Consider the following 19,052-nt stretch of genomic DNA (forward strand, 5'->3'; position numbering starts at 1 on the left):
GGGATCCAAAACATCATTTAGTTAGTCTCTGTCCTATCACTCACTGCTGATAGTGAAAGGATAATACTTGGTGCCAAAAATGGATCATGAGCACAAATAACAAGCATCTAAAATTTCCTGCAGACTATGATATAAGCCCCGTTCTGATTATACTTATCCTAATGTATTTCATCCACTGCAGAAATGGAAACACGAAATGTTAAATTCTCTTAGAAAATCCCTATACCTGATTCTTTTTACCTTAAAACACTGACATATTACAGACAATTCAAGAACTGTTCCTCTGAAACAATGGATGGGTTAAATGCAATCGTGCTTTGTCTTTGGGGGAGGCCAACGCCACAGGCCCCATGAAGAGGGGACAGGTAAGTGCCACATCCATAAGAGCGGCAGAGCCGAACATTAAGCGACTCACAGACCACTCCTGACAGTCATCAGCGTCAGAGGCGAAGGAAAAGCATTTGGAGGCAATTAAACAATCAGGGAAATTACTTCCAATCAAACAACCTGAAGTCGCCAGAATAAGCGATCTGTATTTTTTGTTTCCTTCCAGTGCGACGTGCAAGTGTTGGCCTAGGAAATCTCTCCTCCGCAGGGGCGCAAGGCAAAGGACACCGCCCTCCCCCCTGCACCCCGCTCCCACTCCCTGTCCTGCTGAATGTCCTGGGCGAGGGGACCGAGGCTTGCTGGAGTTCACAAACACAGTGACTCGAGTACTGGACTCCTTGTCACAAAGACCATCGTTTCCTTCTCTTCTCCAAACCTGTCTCTCTCTAAGTTAGGCCACACAGCTGCGCGGCCACAATCTTTCTGTAAATTGCTTATGACGCTTCTGCAGATGGATTATTATAACATCCTGTGAGGAGTCACAGGAGCCCTTCACATGAAAGGCGAGCTATAAATGGGTGTGTTTTCCCATCCCCATTTTCCCTTTCTATCCAAGGGGGATCTAGCACACCTTTCTCTCACAGAAACAAACAAACAACAAAAAACCCGGAAAAAATTTTAAAAATATCTCTCCTTTCAATATCCCATTTAGATTCTCTGAATGTAATAAAATATCTCTAGGGGCAGAAAGAGAATTATCTACAGGTTGCTGTCTCCTTCCCAAATAGCTTCAGATGAGGAGGGACAAACGGGAAGGAAGGAAGGAGGGGAGGAAGGCAGGGAAGGGGAAAGTGAGGGAAGAAGGAAAGGAGGGAGGGAGGGAAAGGACAGGAGGGAGAGAAAGGACAGGAGGGAGGGAAGAGAGAGGGAGGGGGGAAGAAGTAAAAAGAAAAAGAAAACCTTGCCTTAAAGAAATATCAGTGAAGCCGCCTGCTTCAACCTGATGTTTCTTTCCTTAGGGAGGCCATGCACTAGAGCAGCTGTCCCTATGAAAATGGCCTTCGCATTTGCAGAGCGCACTCTCTGGGTGACATTTATTGTTAGTCTGACAAGCACCTCCGTACGGTCTCTCTTCAAGTAGTGAGTAGAAGTTTCCTGCATTGATATTAAATGTGTGCATAATTTCCTGTGACTACATAAATATATATTTAGTAGTAAGTCTTAAAGTGCACTGTTAAAGGAGAGACACAGACTGCCCCTTGCTCTCTGGGTGGCACCGCGAGAAGGGGGCGTGCAGATGCTCAGCGTTAAGCAAGGGACGCTCAGCTGAGAAGAGCAGCAAAAGTCCAACTCAGTCGGAGCTGGGTCTCAGCCTCCTCAAGCTACTCCGCCTGCAATTTTCATTTGGCGTGTTTATCTCCAAGGAAAATTTTGTTTTGTATTTACTTTCTTTTTAATAAACGCTCTGTAGATTATTTTCTTAGGATTTAATTAAGGTAATCAAGTCACTCACAGATTGAGACACAACAAATTATGTCTTTATATTACAAAGAAAGAAATATAATTTTTTGTGAAGCAGTCTGATTTCCACCCAGCAATACGAAAAGCACTAATTACTTTCTTTCTCTGAGCCATCTTCCAAGTAAACATCAAATCTTTTTAGTGAAATGTCACACCTCCGTTTAAGAAATTCTTACTAAAATATCTGCACATTATGTTTCCTTAATTTGCCTTTAAGAAATAGTTAATCTTCTTATGACTCTAACAACTTTAATGAAAAGAATATTGACTTTAATTTGATAACGTTGCCCTAAGACAATATTACTGAGAGAAAATTATTTCCTTCACTAATATCACTCCTCAAAAGTTGCAATAAAAGCCTTGATGTTAACTTCTAAGGTTTTGAAAATCTGTAAATCAGAATGCACCATTTGATGGATTAATGGTATCTCCTCCTATCCCCCTCCCAGTGGCCAACATCAGATTCTATTTTTGAGCACTTATATTTAGATACGGTCATATGTCATCTAAAGCCATACCCTAAATGCCATAAGTTCTATTGGGTTTATGAATTGCTTTATATAAGTGCATTTGTACCTTTCTTTTAAATGAAACTAGTTTTGCTTTTCAATTTTTTACATTAGCAATTTTAAGTAAAAATCAGTGGCCTTATTTTTTAACTTTTCAAATAAAATGTTGAAGTATTTCATAGTTTCAACAAAGCAAATAAATGGAACAGATCAACTTTAATTTTGGTACTTATAAGAATCAGGAACTGATGAATTTATGTGTATAAAAATGTGAGACACATTATTTACCATCTTCTCTAACCAAATACACTCTAGATCCCTGGAACTGACATAGACCAAATTCAAGGAGGCCTACCCACTCCAGGATGGAGCTGCCAAGGAAAACCAGAGGACCCTGATGGGCCCCACCACTCTGAAGATAATGCTTAGTTCCCTCAGTCAGCAGCAATTCCAGCAAAGCAAGTCACTGAAGACAGCCCTGGTGTGTGGACACCTAGTGCTCACAGGAGGAAGGATGGTGTTTGTGTCCCCAAAATGTATATGTTGAAATCCTAACCCCAGTGTGATAACATTAGGACATGGGGCCTTTGGGAGGTGATTAGATCATGAGGGTGGAGCCATTATGAATGGAATATAAAGATAAAGGAGACCCCAGAGAGCTCCCTCTCTCCTTCCACCATGTGAGGACACAGCCAGAAGATGACCGTCTAAACCAGGAATCGGGCTTTCACCAGACACTGAATCTGCCAGCATCCTGATCTCAGACTTCCAGTCTCCAGAGCCATGAGAAACAGGTTTCTGTGTTCATAAGCCACCGAGTCTATTGTATTTTGCTATAGATGCCTGAACAGATTAAGACAGATGGCCACTAATCAATGTCACAATAATAAATCTCCCAAGTGTCTCTCATCCATAAACAACCCATTCTGGGTGGTGGTGGCCCCAGACAGAGCTTCAGGACTATGAGCAATGGCTTTGAAAGACAGAAAAAGGTTTGTCTCTAATTGTAGACCCAACAGGCAGTATAACGTTGTAAGAACTGAGAGCTAATTAGCCTGGTGGGTCCATGTTACTGCCAAGTTCACTTGCAAGAGTCTACTGACACCCACCAGAGTTTCAAGATTGTAAAACTCAACCCACTTACTTGGTGTATTTAAACAGTTTTACATAAACGAGAAACATAAGAGAAATTTCAAAAGTTCTTTTTTACAATACAAACAGATCCTTGGCAAGAACTTGCCTGAAAATTGCTATCCGACCCATTAGGGTTTAAACATTTGCATGTTTCCCTCCTTCTGGAGAGAACATCAGACAAACCCAAACTGAGAGACATTCTACAAAATAACTTACCAATGCCCACCACAAGTGTCAAGGTCATGAAAAACAAGGCAGGAAAAGGAAACTGTCACAGATTAAAGGAGACTAAGGAGCTGCAACAATTAAGTGCAATGTAGGTTCCTAGATTAGGACCCTAGATCCTGGGAACAGACAAAAGACACTAGGGGGGGAAACTGGCAAAATATTGGTACCCTGATTTTTATAAATGTACTATGGTTAAATAAGCTGTTAACATTGGGCATGCATTTAACTGCAAACATATACAATTAAAGGTGAAGTATTAGGTTCCTAAATCACATCCCATGCTCTTCTACTTCTGAGCCTTTTTTCACATTATTCCGTTTAACTGAAATGTCCTTGCCTCATCCCACATCCCTTAACCAACCCCTTCCCCTACACAATGCCAGCCTGTCCATGGTTCTTGCAGTCCAGTCATTTCTCTCTGCTCTTTACTCCCACAGCACTTGAACCATCCATTTTCCTCGACACTTACCACATCCCTCTTACATGCTAGCCACTGATATGAATCAGTGGTTTCAACCGGTGTGCGGCAAGGGGCACACTGGTGTGCTGCAAGAATTTTTGAACATGTGATAAATACTGACAATTTAGTCAGGGGAACTGGCCTCTTTTCCCTTAGACTGTCAAATAAAAAAATGACAACAGTCAACAACAATAGCTGTGCAGTGTAAATAAATCAAAATTATACCCATTTTTCTTGTTGTCAGATCAGCAAAATATATTTTTTGGTGTGCCGCCGAATTTTAGTAATTAGTTTATGTGTGCCATGAGATAAAAAAGGGTGAAAATTGCTGATATAAATGATTCATTTATACTAACAGACAGGTTCATTAAAGAAATATATTATCTCTGTTGCCCCACACCGTGACTGGAATTGTATGTGACCCAGAGTCCGGGTTCAGTAATGGCTTTTGGAAAGACCTTTGGTTACTATGGCCTTTCTGAACTTCGAACTCTTAAGGAAGCAATAATCTAGAATGCCGATTTGTTCATATGCAGTGAGAGCAGAACTGCCAACACAGCGGGGAGCTCATGTTGGTTTAGCCTGCGGGCTTTTTCCTGATAGAAGAGACGGGTGGAGAGCTGAACTGGAATCAGGAGGCTGCTCAGGGAGTAAGGAGAGCAAGTGGGGTAATTTTCAACAACAGCACCAAGCGAGGTGGCCTGAGATGAAACCACACCCTCTACCAGAGCCACACTTGCCTTTTTCAGATCCGGGCCCCGTCCTGGCTCAGTGCTCCATAAACACTGACAAAGTTTCCCTTTATGACTCTATTTTTTTTTCAGTCCTTAACCCCAGCTGCACATTAGAATCACCCTGAGAGCTTTCAAAAATCCTAATGTCTGGACCTTAGCCCAGGTCAGTTCAATCAGACTTTCTGGAGGTGGGCCTGAGGTCTCAGGATTTTTGAAAGCTCTCCAGGTGACTATAGTGTGCAGCCAAGGATGGGCACAACCATCATATTGATATAATTTTTGTTTAGCTATATTAATATCACCAAGCAGGAAATAGACAAGTCCAACCTTTCCTGCTTTTCGCCCTGAGGGTCATACGTCCTCTCTCTCCTGAAGATAGGTGACCTCACCTATTCTCTATTTTGTCTACTAATTTAACACCCAGGCTTATGGAGATGCCTTATCCTAACTCAAATGGAAAAACCTTCAGGCAGTATCTCACAGGTCTCCGGTGTGGCACCTTGTTAGGTGTACCAGCAACATAAGGTAGGACGAAATGATTTGACATATATGACAGGCAGAAGGATCCGATATTTTATCTTTTACCACCAGCATTTGACAGAAATGAGATGGGAGACAGCTGGAAGCAAGTGGTAAAGAATCTGTCAAAAAGAAAGAAAGAAATTTCCTGAGTGCTGATTTCTCTGTGGCTGGCAACGTGGGTCCACGATGTAACATTAAAATGAATCAGAAAAAGATGATTCCCGTACATGGAGAACTGAGATGGTTTATACTGTGTATGAGGCGCGGAGTGCCACAGAGGTAAAATGCTCTGGGGGCGGGGGATGACTTCCAGCGGGAGGGTGGGAGTCTTTGCAGAGGCCGCCCGGGAGCTGGGAGGATTTGAACACGGGGCGGGAAGGACATCCCGAAAGGAAATGGCCCGAGCACAGACGAAGGGGGTGAAACTCCAGAGGATGGACAGGGAACAGCAGGAAGAGCCATTTCCCTGGGCAGGGGACAGTAGAAGACACCAGTACTTTAAAAATCCTGCCCCTTTGGTAGTTTTGGAACTATCCCCCCTCCAGGATTTGGTTAGATCTTCACAAGAAGCTGTGAGCGCTCGGCTGTTTGCTTTGCACACTCGTAGCCTGACCTGATGTGTCCGGGGGGTTGAGTGGCGGATGGAGCAGTCTCATGAATGCATTTATATATTTACGGAATTAAATTGCAGAAGAGGAAACTTGGCGATGAAAAGACCAAGCATTTCAATGGTGATACAGCATTTTCCTACGGGGTGCAAGTTTGGCCATCTGCCTTTTCCAGTTATTATTATTTTACCTCAATAAAAAGAGGGTAACTGCAGGCTGTGCGAGTGCAGAGCAAGCTCGGGTCCGGAGATGAGACGTGTGCTCACATCATTCCTGCGGAGCCAGGGAGGTGACAGCCTCACAGCCCAGCGCTGATGCCCTGGAAACCCCGCAGCTGTCCCCAGGCCCAGGCTTTGTCACGATGGCGACGCCCCTCCCCAGAGAGCAGCCCAGCCCCAGGACACCGCCAGCATTTAAAAATGAACGCAGGTGATCCTGGATTGAATCTGCACAAGGAAAAAATCCTTATAGGAATGTCCGTCCTTTCTAAGGCCCTATCTGGGACACATGGGCTACCTTTAAATATGAATTGTGGATTAGGCGGGCGCTTCTCAAACTTCAGCGTGCTTCAGACTCAGCTGTGGGCTCGTGAAAACACAGACTGCCAGACCCCCCGCCGAATTTCTGATCTGCGCGGCTGGGCTGGAGGCTGAGAGTGTGTGCTCCTGACAGGGCCCCAGGTGACGTTGGCGCTGCCAGCCTGGGGCCACACTGTGAGAGCCGCTGCATCACACACTGGCACGGCACCTGTGTTCATGTCCTGATTTCGATCATTGGGCTGCAGTTATGTGAGAAAATGTCTTCAGTCTTACAAAATACTCACAGTAGTGTTTAGGACAAAGGGACATCATGCCTGACCTTACCCTCAAAGGGTTCATGAGAAATGGACAGATACACGAAATGAATAAACAGAATGATAAACCAAATGTGGAAAAAAGATAATAATTGGGAAATCTGAACAAAGGGTATACGGGAGTTCACTGTGTTATTCTTGTAACTTTTCTGGTAGATTAAAATTAAAATAAAAATAATTAATGCAGGGAAAGAAAGCTATAGCTTATCATCTAGATCTGTCCAATACAGTAGTAGCCACTAGCTACACATGGTTATTTAAATTTAAGTTAATTAAAATTAAGTAAAATTTAACACCGGGCTCCTTAGTCGCACTAGCCATACTCCATCAAGTGCTAAAGAGTCGCGTGTGACTGGTGACTACTGTATTAAACAGCACAACTGCAGAACATTTCCATCATCACAGAAGGTGCCTTTGGACACTGCTGACTACAGTGAAAATTTTTTAAGGGCAGGGGAGTTCAAAGTGCCAAAAGCAGCAGCAGAGATAGCAGTAACAGCCATGAGCGGTAGGAGTCAAGTGTTTCCCACAAGGATAGTTTATTCATCGAATGGGGCGAAAGGACGAGAAGGACTGAATTACAGCAGGTGGGCCACGGGGGCCCTGCATGGACTGTGACACAACTGCCAGGCTATCTGCACGGCCACCACTTTGCACACCTCACCGTTTTATAGACTTTCTTAACAATCCCCTGGCTGAAGGAGAGGTACACATCCGAATGTCCTGGTTTTTGAGACTTGAGTATGTCAGACTTTCAGATACTTTAACTTGGCTCTTGGTTTCATTTTGGGTGATACGTCCACTCAAGTGTAAAGCACAAGCAAGGCTGGTTTTTGTAGTCACCCTTACTCCTTTAGAGACGCTTCTCCTTTTCCTGCCTCTTTTTTTCTATGTCTCAAATACACAGCACCGTCTTGTTCTCCAAAGTTTCTGACCAAAATAGGCCTGCCTTCCACTCTAAAGAGCATCTTCTTTCTTCCGGCATCAATCATTCCATTTGGGTCCCAGCAACACCCAGGTGATGAGCTAAATACACTTGAAAGTATGAATAGAACTAAATTCTTCCAACGTGCATTTGGTGAATACTTGCTCCCAGAATATGCTGGGAGATATTGTCTGAGCAATGTCATCTTTGGGTAAGGGGGAAAAATGGCCCCCGCCCCAAAGCCATACCACTCAGCCACTGACACCCCCTGAGCCTGCCCAGACCTCTATATACTGAACTAGGCAGCTGACCCTCAGCAGGGCACAACCTCTGCAGAGTGGGGCTACAGGGAGTCCTGAGGGTGGGGCTACTGCATTCCCCAAGGCTGATGCCCTATGGAGGGGAGTGCTCCACCCAAGAAAGATGTCACTCAGCACAGGGATCCTGGTGGCTGTCCCTTCAGCTCTCTCCTCTAATCCACATATCCCAGTCTCTCCTCATGCAACTCTAGTCCGCTCCACCCTCCCTCCACCTAAGCCCAGGGTGAGTTGCTGCAAATGAGATTTTGTGCATTGGCCTTTAAAAGGGTGCCTGTGTCTCTAACACACTTCCATCTCTCCTGGCAGACAGAATCCCCTCCAATTTTCACAGCCAGATGTTATGTGGGCACCTTCCCAGCTGTGGTGCTCTGGGCTGGGGAGCCCAGCTTGATGTTGTGACCCCTCACTTCTTGGGGAAACTTTGTAGCTGAGATAACCCTCCAGAATCTTCGCTGCCACCAGTGGGAGCTGGGCCAGCCCTTTTGGAGCCTCTGCCCTTCCTACCAGTCTCAATGTGGCTTCTTCTGTAAATCCTTGCTTATAAAACTTCTCTTCAGTTAGTCTTCATTTGGTTATTCAGGTTGCTCTACATTTTAGATATAATTCCAATTTGGTCCTGGGAGGAGATGAGTGTAGCCTCCACCTACTCTGCCACCGTCTTGGATCTGATCTAACTCGTTACAATTCCCTTCAACCTAGCCTCTCAAGAGTAAATGCAGAGGTCCACGTTACAGCTGCACCTTGTCAACTTTCCTCTATGGTACTGTTCTAAGCAGCCTCATACTCACTTGGGGATAAGTAAAATGCATAGCCTATTATCACTTGGAAAGAATATGGAGTGGCAGGGGAAACTGCAAATACCTGAAGCCATAAATCACAAATCAATAAATATAAAGGATTTTCATGGAGAAAATGAGCCTTATTTCCATTTCCAATTCTCATTAGGGGAAATGAGCCATAAGAGCTAAAAGCCAGAATTCAGGAGATGCACCTCTGCTCTGTCCAGGCCTCTATTATGGCATTTAAATGTTCATCTAAGCACTGGACCATTGTAAGAGGTTTGGGGAATGCTCCCCCCACAAAAAAAGATATTGAAGCATTCTTCTGCAGTACTTTCTTCTTAAAACTGATTCATTCTGAAATTTTCCAAATGACAGAAACCCTTCATTAGAAACAGATCTGTCAATTACCTAGAGATGATCATTCTTAGCTGCAAGACACGAGATCTTAGGTTTTTATAGTTCAGTTTGTGGTTTGATAGTTGAACTTTTGAGACATCTCTTTACAGACTTTTTCTATAAAACATATTTTTATTAAGATTTTGATAAGAGAAGGAAAGTCTCACCTCACAGTACTCCGTGATAATGCAGAAATTATCTTGCTCCACAAAGCTTGCGTGAAACTTGACGATGGCTGGGTGGTCCAGCTTGGAAAGGAGCTGGGCCTCCAAATTTGCCTGTACGGTGTCATTTGGATTGAGTTCTCCAACCGAGATTTCTTTCAATACCTTTCTGCAGCCAAAAAAAAAAATTTTTTTTTAAAATATATTTAGAACTAAAAAAACACATTCAATAGATCTGAACAAGTGGTGTAGGGCCATCTAATTAATGCCTAGGCTGTGACCTACTCATCGGTCTGGTATTGCCTATTATGACACTGTGTCTCTAGGTGGTGCCTGGACCTGCCTCTCTGTCCTAGCCAGTGACATGACTTCCCCAAGGCCTCTGACCTCTACACCTGAGGCTCTACAGTTTTGGTCAAACAGGGCAGAGAAGGAGCTAATCTTGCATAATATCACTGAGGTGGCCCTTCCTCTATCTCTCCAGTTATCTCCATTTTTCTTTGTCTTTTGCATGGTGTCTCTATTTCTGTCTGTCTTTTTCTGTCTCTCTGTGTGCTTTCTCTCTCTCAGCTGTTTTCCTCTGTTTCTGTCTGCTTTTCAATTTCTCTCTCTATCCCTATCTTGATGTCTCCCTGTCTCTGCCTCTGTATCCCTTTGTCTCTATCTGTCTCTATATATACAAGTGTATTTGACTATAACATAATACAATGTAATATAATTTAATATAAATATAATATCTGTCACTGTCTGTCTCTTATTCTTGCTTTGCCAAACTCTTTCTCTGACTTGCTCTCTCTGCCTGTGTCTCTCTCTGCCTCTGCATATCTGTGTATAATACACATAATGCGCGCACACACACACACACACACACACACACGCTTCTCTCTCTCTAAGCTCTAAAAGGTTCCAAATCTATTAATAAGACAATATCTATTTCTTTTCTTTTTAAACTACCCTTTGCATAGCATACTTTATTGCTACTGCTATTTAGGAGAAGAGAAAAAAGATCTAAAAACATTGACAGAGGTATTGAAGATCTTGAGCATATGTAAGTAGAATAAAAACTCATTAAATCCCCAAATTATTAATTTAAAAATTGTGATAACTCAGTGAGGAGTGGACCAAAACATTATCTCTTCCCATCTAAGAAAAAAGTGGTCTGAGGAACAAACCAGTTATGGTACCAGCGTGTAAACTAGATTGCCGGGGAGAAGCACTTCAGAGCACCAATTACAGGTGTAGACAGATTCCACCGATTGTAAGGGAGCTGTAGCTGTTCCTTAAGGCAAGTTCTGCAGGATCTGAACTAGAAATCATTTTTCAAAACAATGTGCTTTAAGAGTTATCACCTATGTATATTAATGAAAATGTATTTGCATAGAAACTCTCTTAACTAAAGGCCCTTTAACCAATTCGTAGATTAACCAGGGTCCTCCAGTCCTTCCAACAGATGCTGAGGGTTGCCTTTGCCAAAGGGAGCGCCTGGGGCTAGCAGGCGCTCGTGGGCCACCCATTTCTATCCTCCAGCTGAGACCTGTGTACTCACCAAAGTCCCGGTGTTTATTCTCAAACTTGTTTATGTCAGTTCTACTCATTATTGTAAATCTGTAACTAAAATATGACAAGCTGATGAAGGATGAGTGTGGAAGTTATCTTTGCTGGGAAAACTAAATCAAATGCTTACCCAAAAAACCTGACAAGTTGGAAAAAAAAAAAAAAAGTGCTTAAATAAGTAACTGACAAGATAATTCTAAAACATTCATTAAAAAATGTAAAAATCTAGCATTCTTTTTAAATGTTCTTCATGGTCTTCCAATTCTGAACTCATCCCACCCCCAAAACACAACCACAGCAGGCACTGTTTCCACAACGAGCGGTCCAATTACACTAGAAAGGGTGGCTCTTAGCAGGCTCTGCTCTGGCATTTACAAGAGTCTTCAACTATCACTCAGTTCAGGAAGTTGGGACATTTGGTTCCCTTTCTCATTGGTTCTGTTAGTTATGCGACACCCTGTTTAGGCCTCTACTTGATAAAGAAGAGGATCCTAGAGAAATGCTTGCTTGGTAACATATTTTATGGAAAAACTGTTCTATCAAGAATTTGGTTAAAAATGCCCCCATGTTATTAAGAGCGGCATCTCGGTGTACTACAACATAGTGTGCTCTAAGGAGCTTGAAATGACATCCGCAGCTCTGCTTTTCTGTCACTTCCGATGATTACGAAGCAGCAGGCAGAGTTCAATGACATCTTCATAATTTGCTGTGCCCCAGCTAACATGAGGCTGTAAAGGTCACAGCAGTTAAGCACGACAACAGAAAGCCTCACGCAAACTCATAATATTCTCTGGCTGTGAAGGAGCAAATGCTATAAACAGCTTCAAGGTACTTACTTTCCCTGGCAAATAGCAACTGCTGTGCAACAGAGCATGAGATTTTACAGTTACCTGGGCCTCGCCCGGCAGCCTGGTGCTAGAGCATGAAATCTCATTTGCCCCCAGCCTGGCAGAGGAAGGCAGGACTATTTAGACAGGCGGCATCTCGTACAGTCACCTCTGGCTGGCACGGAGACATTCCACCTTCCTTCCTTCCCTAAAATCGTGTCCCTGGACTGACAGAGGGAGCTCTCGTTGTGTGTCACTTAATATGATGAGATCCCTGTCAGCCAAAGGAAGCGTGGAAACTTACCGAGCCACGTACAGCTTGTCACCCGCTCAGTGACTCTCAGCCTGTCACCCACTCCTAAATAACATGACATATTTATTTTATCAGGCTCTCAGCTGTCCCGGAGAAACTTTGTGACAGCAGCAAAACGGGCACCCGGGCAGACTCCTCTTTTGCACACTTTCTGCTCTCTGAGTGCACGCTGCTTTCTCTCCAGAATGCGGAGGGAACTGACAGACTCTGGAGTGCAGCTTCGGAAATGTGGGATAACTAGAGCTAACCATTCCCTTAGAATTGGCCTGCCTTTCGTACAAATAGGACCGATGATACTTTTGAGATGTTAATCAAGGGTTGTTTTTTCCCCAAATTTTCTCATGTCCTTTCACATTTTCCCCACTGAAGCAACAGCATATGTAAAAAGATGACATCATAAGCTCTAGAGAATATTTGCATTTGTGGTGTCGAATTCCATGCAGTGTTTCCATGCTGGTACCATAACAAATTATGCAAGTTGCCTTTCCCCACCCTAAGAGAAGAGAGTAAACAGAAATTTCAGCAGTAGGAGGTTTAAAGACAAATACTGACTACATTTTGAGATTGTCTTAGGTACTATAACTCTGCAGGCATGATTTTGTGTGTGTAACGGCCAGTTTTTAATAAGTTCAATTGTGCAAAACTCATTTGATTCAAAATTGTTAAACAATTGAGTAGTAATATGCCTTAAAAACAAAAATAAAAGTTGATAACGTAAGACTGAATGCAACAAATCATTCATTTATTCATCACACTTTGAAAGGTACTGAGGTGAGAGCAAACAAAGATCCTGTTTATGTCAGCAAGGAAATTAAGGAGCATGACAATGTCAGTAAGGCTATAAAAGAATAATTTACCCTAGATAATCAGGTTAGCTTTTGTTACGACTGTTATACGCTCCAAATTTACAATTAATGCTAGGTTAATATTCAAAATGCAATGTTCTAATACATAATTCTTGTCAGGTTTTCATTTTGAACATTCCAGAAAAAGACCAGAACTATGGCTTTCAATGAGAAAGCCAGATGTGATGCAAAGCCTGCCATGAAATCAAGATGCAGAGACAAATTGAGTTTTAAGAAGCAACAAAAACTAATTAGCTCCATTTTGTTGACTAGGTAAAACTGACCAAGGATAAGCCCAGTTTAAAGTAAAATTAAATTATGATCCAGGCAAGAAGAAGGTTGGTGCTTCAAAAATAAAATGAAAAAATAATCTAGGGTGTCAGTGAAATAAAGTCCCCTAATCTGATTGGTAGCAGGTAGGTGCTGGTTGGCCTCAGTTAACATTAAGACAGACAAAACAGCCCGGCCAGCATGGCTCAGAGGTTGAGCATCGACCTAGGATCCAGGAGATCTTTGTGCGATTCCAGTCAGGGCACATGCCCGGGTTGCAGGCTCGATCCCCAGTCAGGGGCGTGCAGAGACAGCCGATCAGTGACTCTCATCATTGATGTCTGTCTGTCTGTCTGTCTGTCTCTCTCTCTCTCCCTCCCTCCCTCCCTCTCTGAAATCAATAAAGATATATTTAATTAAAAAACAAAAACAAAAAACAGACAAAACAGCAAAAAGTTTTTATTTCTAAATTTCAGTCTCTTCTATCATCATGGTAATTGTAATATATGGACTTGTGCCGAAACTCTCTCTTTGGTTTAACTATAGCATGAAGCAGGTTGTCATTTTATTTAGAGATGGAAAGGAAGGAAAACAAAGCTCTGTATTAGCATACTTCCATTAGATGGTATAAGCAACTGATTCTGGGTCTTATATTTCTGCTGAGTGGTGCTTACACACACACAAAAAAATTCGTCTTATGCATCAGAAAAGCCAGGGCTTAACCTACCAAGAGTTCAATTTAGAACCTACTACTACTAGGAAGGATCTAGTTTCCCCAGATGACAGCTTAGGGGTTCAGTCATTGATCTGTCACACACACAGAGTTTCTGTGGACTGTGTAAGGGGAGGAAGAGACAGGGGGACGGACTCCTGGCTCGCCCATCTCATTACAGGGGCTTCATTTCCAGTCAGTGGGGGGATGGGGAGCCATCGTGCTTGCCACCTCACAGAGATGGCTGTGCAGGGTTTGTCCTACCTGCCCAAGGAACCCACAGGAACTCTGCACCCGAGACCACCTCCTTGGGGCATGACACTGAGCCAAGGGCTCTGAACAAAGTCTGAGTACGGCTTTCCACCAGCGTTGTTCCTAGAGACTTTAAATTATTTGAGGATAAATCAAAGTGCTGTCATGTTCAACGATGAGAGGAAAAAGACCTGTCAGGCTCATAAAGTGTGATATCTGAAGAAGCCCCAAAGGAAGGAAAAAGGATCTCAAGAGCAGTGCTTCTCAGATTTTACTGTGCATACGAATCAGCAGGGTGTCTGTTCCAGGACAGGCTAGGATGGGCCCGAGGCTGCCCATTCCTAACAAGGTGACTGGCGATGCCCTGAGCTGCTAGTCCAGGGAGCACACGGCCCATAGCAGGTGGGGCTCCAGGAGGCTGCCAGGGCTGAGTGTTGAAGAGCCCAAGTTCTCTAGAGGCTTGGGGGGGGGGGGGTTGAAGAGTAGCCCGAGACAGAGGCATATGTCCCCCTTCCACCCCGTGTAGCATCAGATCTTATCTGACAACAAAGATCTGGGAACCGCTGATGGTCCAGCCCCCTCACTTTACAGGCGAGGACCTGGAACCCAGACAGGCAGCGAGACTTGACCGCACAACCTCCCGAGAACATTCCACAGCCGACACCCATATGACCCAAAACTCCAGTCGGTTTTAAAACACCATTAGGAAACTCGCCCTTACAGTTCTGGCCCATGTTTGAAAAACTGCGGTTTGTGTCGGTTTCCTCTTGTTCTGGTTCCCAGTAGTGATAAGGCACAGCTGCCCACTGACCCTTCGAACATGTCTTGTTACATAATTTATTACTCTCATGTATTTATACTCTGCCTCATTCCACAGAGGATTTGACATAACTTACATAATAACATAGAAAACGAGACCAGCAAGAGCAGGCAGAAATAAGAAACGGAAAAACAGAACGCTAATATGCTGGCCAAACGTGGCTGCTACGGTTGAGCTTCAAATTTAATTCCAAACTTCTTGGCATGTATGATGATTACTACTATTATTACCGTTGTTGCTGTTATTGATGATAATGTCAGGGATGTAATTCTTGCCTTTTAAAAGAGGGTATTTCAACCTCTGGATCCTTCATGACATAGATTGCTTTTCATTTTAATCACACAGCTCTAGTGGTTTCCTCAAAAAGGACATCAGTAATTATTTCAAACAGAACTCGTTCAGAAACAGGATTGCAATGCACATATGGAATAAGACACTTTGATGTCTAATTTAGGAAAAGCTTCTCAACTTTTAATTTCAGTTTCTGACGTCGGTACATGTATATGGAGCACCTGACCTGTGTAAGACACTCTGCTTGTCGGAGGCACAGCCTCTGCCTTCCAGGGGTTTGCAATTCAGTGGGAGGGCAGAGACAAATAATTACAAACCACAGGAAAGCATCATGCACCTTAAAAGAATGAAAGGCTATCCTAAAAAGAGCACCAAAGGCCAATCACATGAAAACACCCACCCACTAAAGTAGTGATACTGGTGTTAATTATGACAATAGCAAACGCCACATAAGGGGCAGTTATCTGGCACCAGGCACTGTGCTAAGACACTATTATAATCCTCACTCTTGAAATGAAGAAACTGAGATACAGGCAGGCTAAGATCCTCCCTTAAAGGCACAGAGTCAAAGGAGTGGCCAAGCGCACCCAGGAATGATACAACTGAGACCCACTTCTGAACCCTGGGCACCTCACCACTACAGGATCCCGCCAGACCCAAGTGAGCTGCACGCTGAGAACACGACTTGAAGACAGTCTCTGTACCAAGGGCGATAATATGAATAATCAGGAAAAAAGAAAAGGGTGTGGTCCTGCCTCCCCCCCACCCCCAAGCACATGTTCCAGTTTCCACGACAAGCATCTTTCAGGAAGTGTAGAGCAATCCCAACGTGAATCTCTGGCGAAGCTGAAGAATTGGCGGTTGAACAGATGGCTGTGGGCATTTAGAACATGAAGCAGAGGCCAGCGGGGGCTCACATGGGCAGTTAATTTAAGCTAAATTAACCGAGTTTCTTTCTCTGACAGGGTTATTTGATTGGTAGATCAGAGAGAAGTAATTAGTCATGGTATACCATGATTTCAGCACATCTGATAAACTCATGTTAACAGATGCCAACACGAAGAGTCCCGTGATAGCCTCTTAATTTGGGAGAGATGCGATCTTCACATGGTTTCATGGCTGGTTGAACAAGTGGGCCGGTTGGACATGCTAGAGTCTTGGGTCTCAGGCCACATTGCAGGTGCTCCCTCTTGTAATGTCACAGGAATCCGTCCCTACTAATATCTTCTCCAACATTTTATTAATGAGTTTGGTGAAAATCCAAAAAGACATATTTACCAAGTTTGTAGGAAATGCAAAGCCAGGCAACACAATCAATAGACATAGTCAGAGTCAATTTTTCAAAGTGATTGAAGAAGCTGAAATGCGAGCTGGAAACCACCCAGCCTGAATTTTGCAAGGATAAACCTGCAGTTCTATAGTTACAGCTGCGAAAATAAAATCCTCAAATCTAAAATGAATGAAACCCAGCTTAAGAGTAGAATGGCTCATCTATAAAAACTGAAGGTAGTGTGTGGGAACAAGACTAATATACACTTCTATTGTTTAAGCCACTCAGTCTATGGTATTTTGTCAAGGAAGTCCTAGGAAACTAATACAATCCCCAAAGAAACTTCTTATCCATTAGCAGTCACCCCCCCATTCCTATGTCCCACAGTTCCTGGCAACCACTAATCTATGAGTTCTGTCTCTCTGGATTTGCCTATTCTGGATATTTCAAATAAATGGAATTATACAATATGTGGCCTTTTGTGACTGGTTTCTTTCACTTAGCATATTTTCAAGGTTCATCCATGTTGTATCAGTACTTCATTCCTTTTTACGACTGAGTAATTTTCCATTGTATGGATATACCACATTTTGTTTATCCATTTGTCAGTTGATGGACGTTGGGGTTGTTTCTACTTTTTGGCTCTTATGAATAATGCTGCTATCAACATGTGTCTATAAGTTTTTGTGTGGACACATGTTTTCTTTTCTTTTGGGTATATACTGAGGATAATTGCTGGGTTATATGGTAACTCTATGTTTTCAGGAACAGGTACATTTTTTTTGCTAAGTGGCTACACCATTTTATATTCTCACCAGCAGTGTATGAGAGTTCCAATTTCTTCACATTATCTATCTACCTATTTGATTCCAGCCATCCTAGTGGGTATGAAGTGGCCTCTCATGGAGGTTTTGATTGTGGTTTGATATGCAACATCATATTTTTTTCCTGTGCTTACTGGACACTTGTATATCTTCTTTGGAGAAATGTATATTCCTATTTGTTTTTATATCTGCCGCCTCTGATCCAGAACTGGCACACAGTGGGAGCTCAATGAATAAAAATCATAAACCACTTATAGCATAATTACCCAGAGCTCCTAGATCCTAGCTGAGACCTACTGGATCACACTTCCCATGCTCAGGCCTTGGAATCTGCATATAAACAATGTACTGGGGAGGTTTATACTCACAATGAAGTTTGAAAACTACTGCCTTAACTGAACCAGAGATTCTTTAAACACCTGAAGAGCTGTGCTGTATTCAAAGGGAAACATGTGATCTCTGCTGCTGTAGATTGCAGAAATGGGACTGCTAGACACGAATCACAGGCAGGAGGACGTTACCTCATCAAGCACTATCAGTGGAGTTTGGTGGGCCTATTTGCCATGAAAGATGCAGAAAGGACTCTCATACTGGGTAAGATGTAGGATGGCATGTGTTCCTCGCAGGAAAAGTATGCTATTTCTGTACCTGGTAAATTGCATTAATTTTTAAATGTTCTGCCTTATGATCAAATAACATGTCCTGGTATTAGTTCCATCTAAACTGAACTGAGTCTCTACTGAAAGAGCATGCGTATATTTTTCCTACCTCTAGATATTTTTTCTATTCCTTGCCTTTCTCTGAAAAAGAGAAAAACAAGATTTCAACATACCCACACAAGCTATCTTACTTAGACGGCTAATACATGTGTACTTTCCTTTCTGTTGTCTGCCAGGTTCCTTGGTTCCAAGCAACAAAATAAGATGTGACTGACTGAAGCCAAGAAGGAATTTATTACAAATTTAGTGAGTGGGTCACAGATCCACTAAGAGATTCAGGAAGACCAGAGTAGGGACAGTGTCCCTGCCAACATCACTGGTGCTGGGCCCTGTGGCACTCTTGCCCCAGGAACGCTATCTTGCTGCCACCGCCACTAGCTAGTGGCCTTCCTGGGCTCCTGATTCTTGATCTCATTAGTGCCTAATTCCACGTCCAGGGCATCAGTTGTAGAGTGCACAATGTTCAATCAATGGATAATTGAGTTGATGATAAATGAATTCAATGGGCACTGGGGAAGCTGGGCATTATGGGGCATATATTAAAAAAAGCCTCAAGGACCCAATTTATGTCTTCTAGGAGCTTATATTTTAGGTGAAGATCTGAGGTGTACAAAAATTGTTGTTAGGCAACAATGACAAGGTTCCCCATAACCAAGGGGCACAGCTTAAGGTGACAGAACATGTGTGTAGCAGTGTAAGTGCAATGCCGTGAGTTAATGTACACATCGCCATATAACTAAGGAGCAGATAGTACCTGGCAGCTCACCATCAGCCCTGGAGCTCTCCAGTCACCACAAAGGACATTACGCAACCCTGTGATCTGAACCAGAGGATGGTGCAGGTTAAAGGCTAAAACGCCTTCACACTGTCTC

General features: G+C 43.2%; 1 protein-coding gene across 1 annotated transcript in view; it reads right to left on the minus strand.

The window, feature by feature from the left end:
- Positions 1-19,052, minus strand: part of NEK11 (NIMA related kinase 11) — a 132,634-nt gene that overhangs the window by 91,593 nt on the left and 21,989 nt on the right. Inside the window, exon 3 of the mRNA XM_081159842.1 lies at positions 9,487-9,652. Coding sequence (XP_081015968.1) covers positions 9,487-9,652 — 166 coding nt within the window. The remainder of the gene's footprint in view (positions 1-9,486; positions 9,653-19,052) is intronic.

Source organism: Miniopterus schreibersii, assembly GCF_964146895.1.
Source record: "Miniopterus schreibersii genome assembly, chromosome: 15".
Taxonomy (NCBI): Eukaryota; Metazoa; Chordata; class Mammalia; order Chiroptera; family Miniopteridae; genus Miniopterus; species Miniopterus schreibersii.